The 1,038-nt window shown below is 73.2% G+C and overlaps 1 protein-coding gene across 1 annotated transcript in view; it reads right to left on the bottom strand.

Annotated features, from left to right (window-relative positions):
* Positions 1-231: 231 nt before the first annotated feature.
* The window catches only part of TMEM121B (transmembrane protein 121B), a 1,223-nt gene continuing 416 nt past the window's right edge, over positions 232-1,038 (bottom strand). The window contains exon 2 of the mRNA XM_041484347.1: positions 232-1,020. Within this exon, the coding sequence (XP_041340281.1) occupies positions 232-1,020 (789 nt within the window). The remainder of the gene's footprint in view (positions 1,021-1,038) is intronic.

The raw sequence follows: 1,038 nt of genomic DNA on the forward strand, positions 1-1,038 counted from the left end.
TCTTGTCATGAAGGACAGGTGCATTTTCTGGGGACAAGTGTCATCCGTAGGCTCCTGCAGGTAGTCGGGTTTGTGCGGAGCTTCCGCTGCTGGATTTGTCCATAGGGAAGGGAGGAGGGGAACGAGAGTCTGGCAGGGAAACCCACGTCCCCTTCCCCTGCTCGGCCACGGCAGAGGGAACCTGAGCAGAACGCAGAGACAGAGACTCTGCCGGGAGCGGGCCCGGGGGGCTCAGCCCTGGGCGGTGACCGCCAAGGCGTTCACGTACCCGTGGGGCCCCACGTCCACGTCGGAGAGCCCGTGGGCCAGCGGGGCGGCGGCGGGGGCGGCGGCGGCCGGGCCGTACTTGGCGGGCGGCGGGGCGGCGGCGGGGCGGAGGAGGCAGCAGGTCTCCAGCGCCTCCAGGCCGCGGCAGGTCAGGAAGAAGAGGTTCTTCAGCATGAAGAGGGACAGCGGCTGCTGGTAGCGCAGGAGCAGGAGGCAGCGCAGCGCCAGCAGCGGCGCGTCCAGCAGCCCGGCGGGCAGCAGGAGGTGCAGGGCCAGGCGGGCGGCGCCGGGCGGGCGGGCGGCGCTGAGCTCGTACAGCCACAGCACCGGCGAGGCCAGGCAGAGGAAGTAGACGGCGATGAGCAGGTAGCGCAGCGGGGCGGGCAGCGGCGCCGGCCGCCCGGGCTGCAACACCAGCTCCAGCAGGGAGAAGCTGTCGAGCAGGTCGAGGCAGGTGGCGAGGAAGGCGGCGGCGGCGCGGTGCTGCGGCGGCGGCTGCGGCGGCAGGAGCAGCTGCCCGGCGCCCTCGGTGCCGATGGCCCGCAGCAGGCAGTACAGCAGCGGCGCGGAGAGCGCCAGGGTGATGCGGAAGCCGGTGGTGCCCAGCGGCAGGCGCAGCTCGATCAGCTCCAGGATGGAGGTGCCCAGGATCAGCGCCGCCTTGGGCGTGAAGGCGATGGAGTAGATGAGCCAGGCGAGGTGCGCGTAGGCGAAGTCGCCGCCGCGCGGGGGGACCCCGGCCCCGCGGCCCCCGGCCCCGCGGCCGCCGGG

This window comes from Pyrgilauda ruficollis, unplaced genomic scaffold (assembly GCF_017590135.1).
Source record: "Pyrgilauda ruficollis isolate IOZ18807 unplaced genomic scaffold, ASM1759013v1 scaffold66, whole genome shotgun sequence".
Classification (NCBI taxonomy): Eukaryota; Metazoa; Chordata; class Aves; order Passeriformes; family Passeridae; genus Pyrgilauda; species Pyrgilauda ruficollis.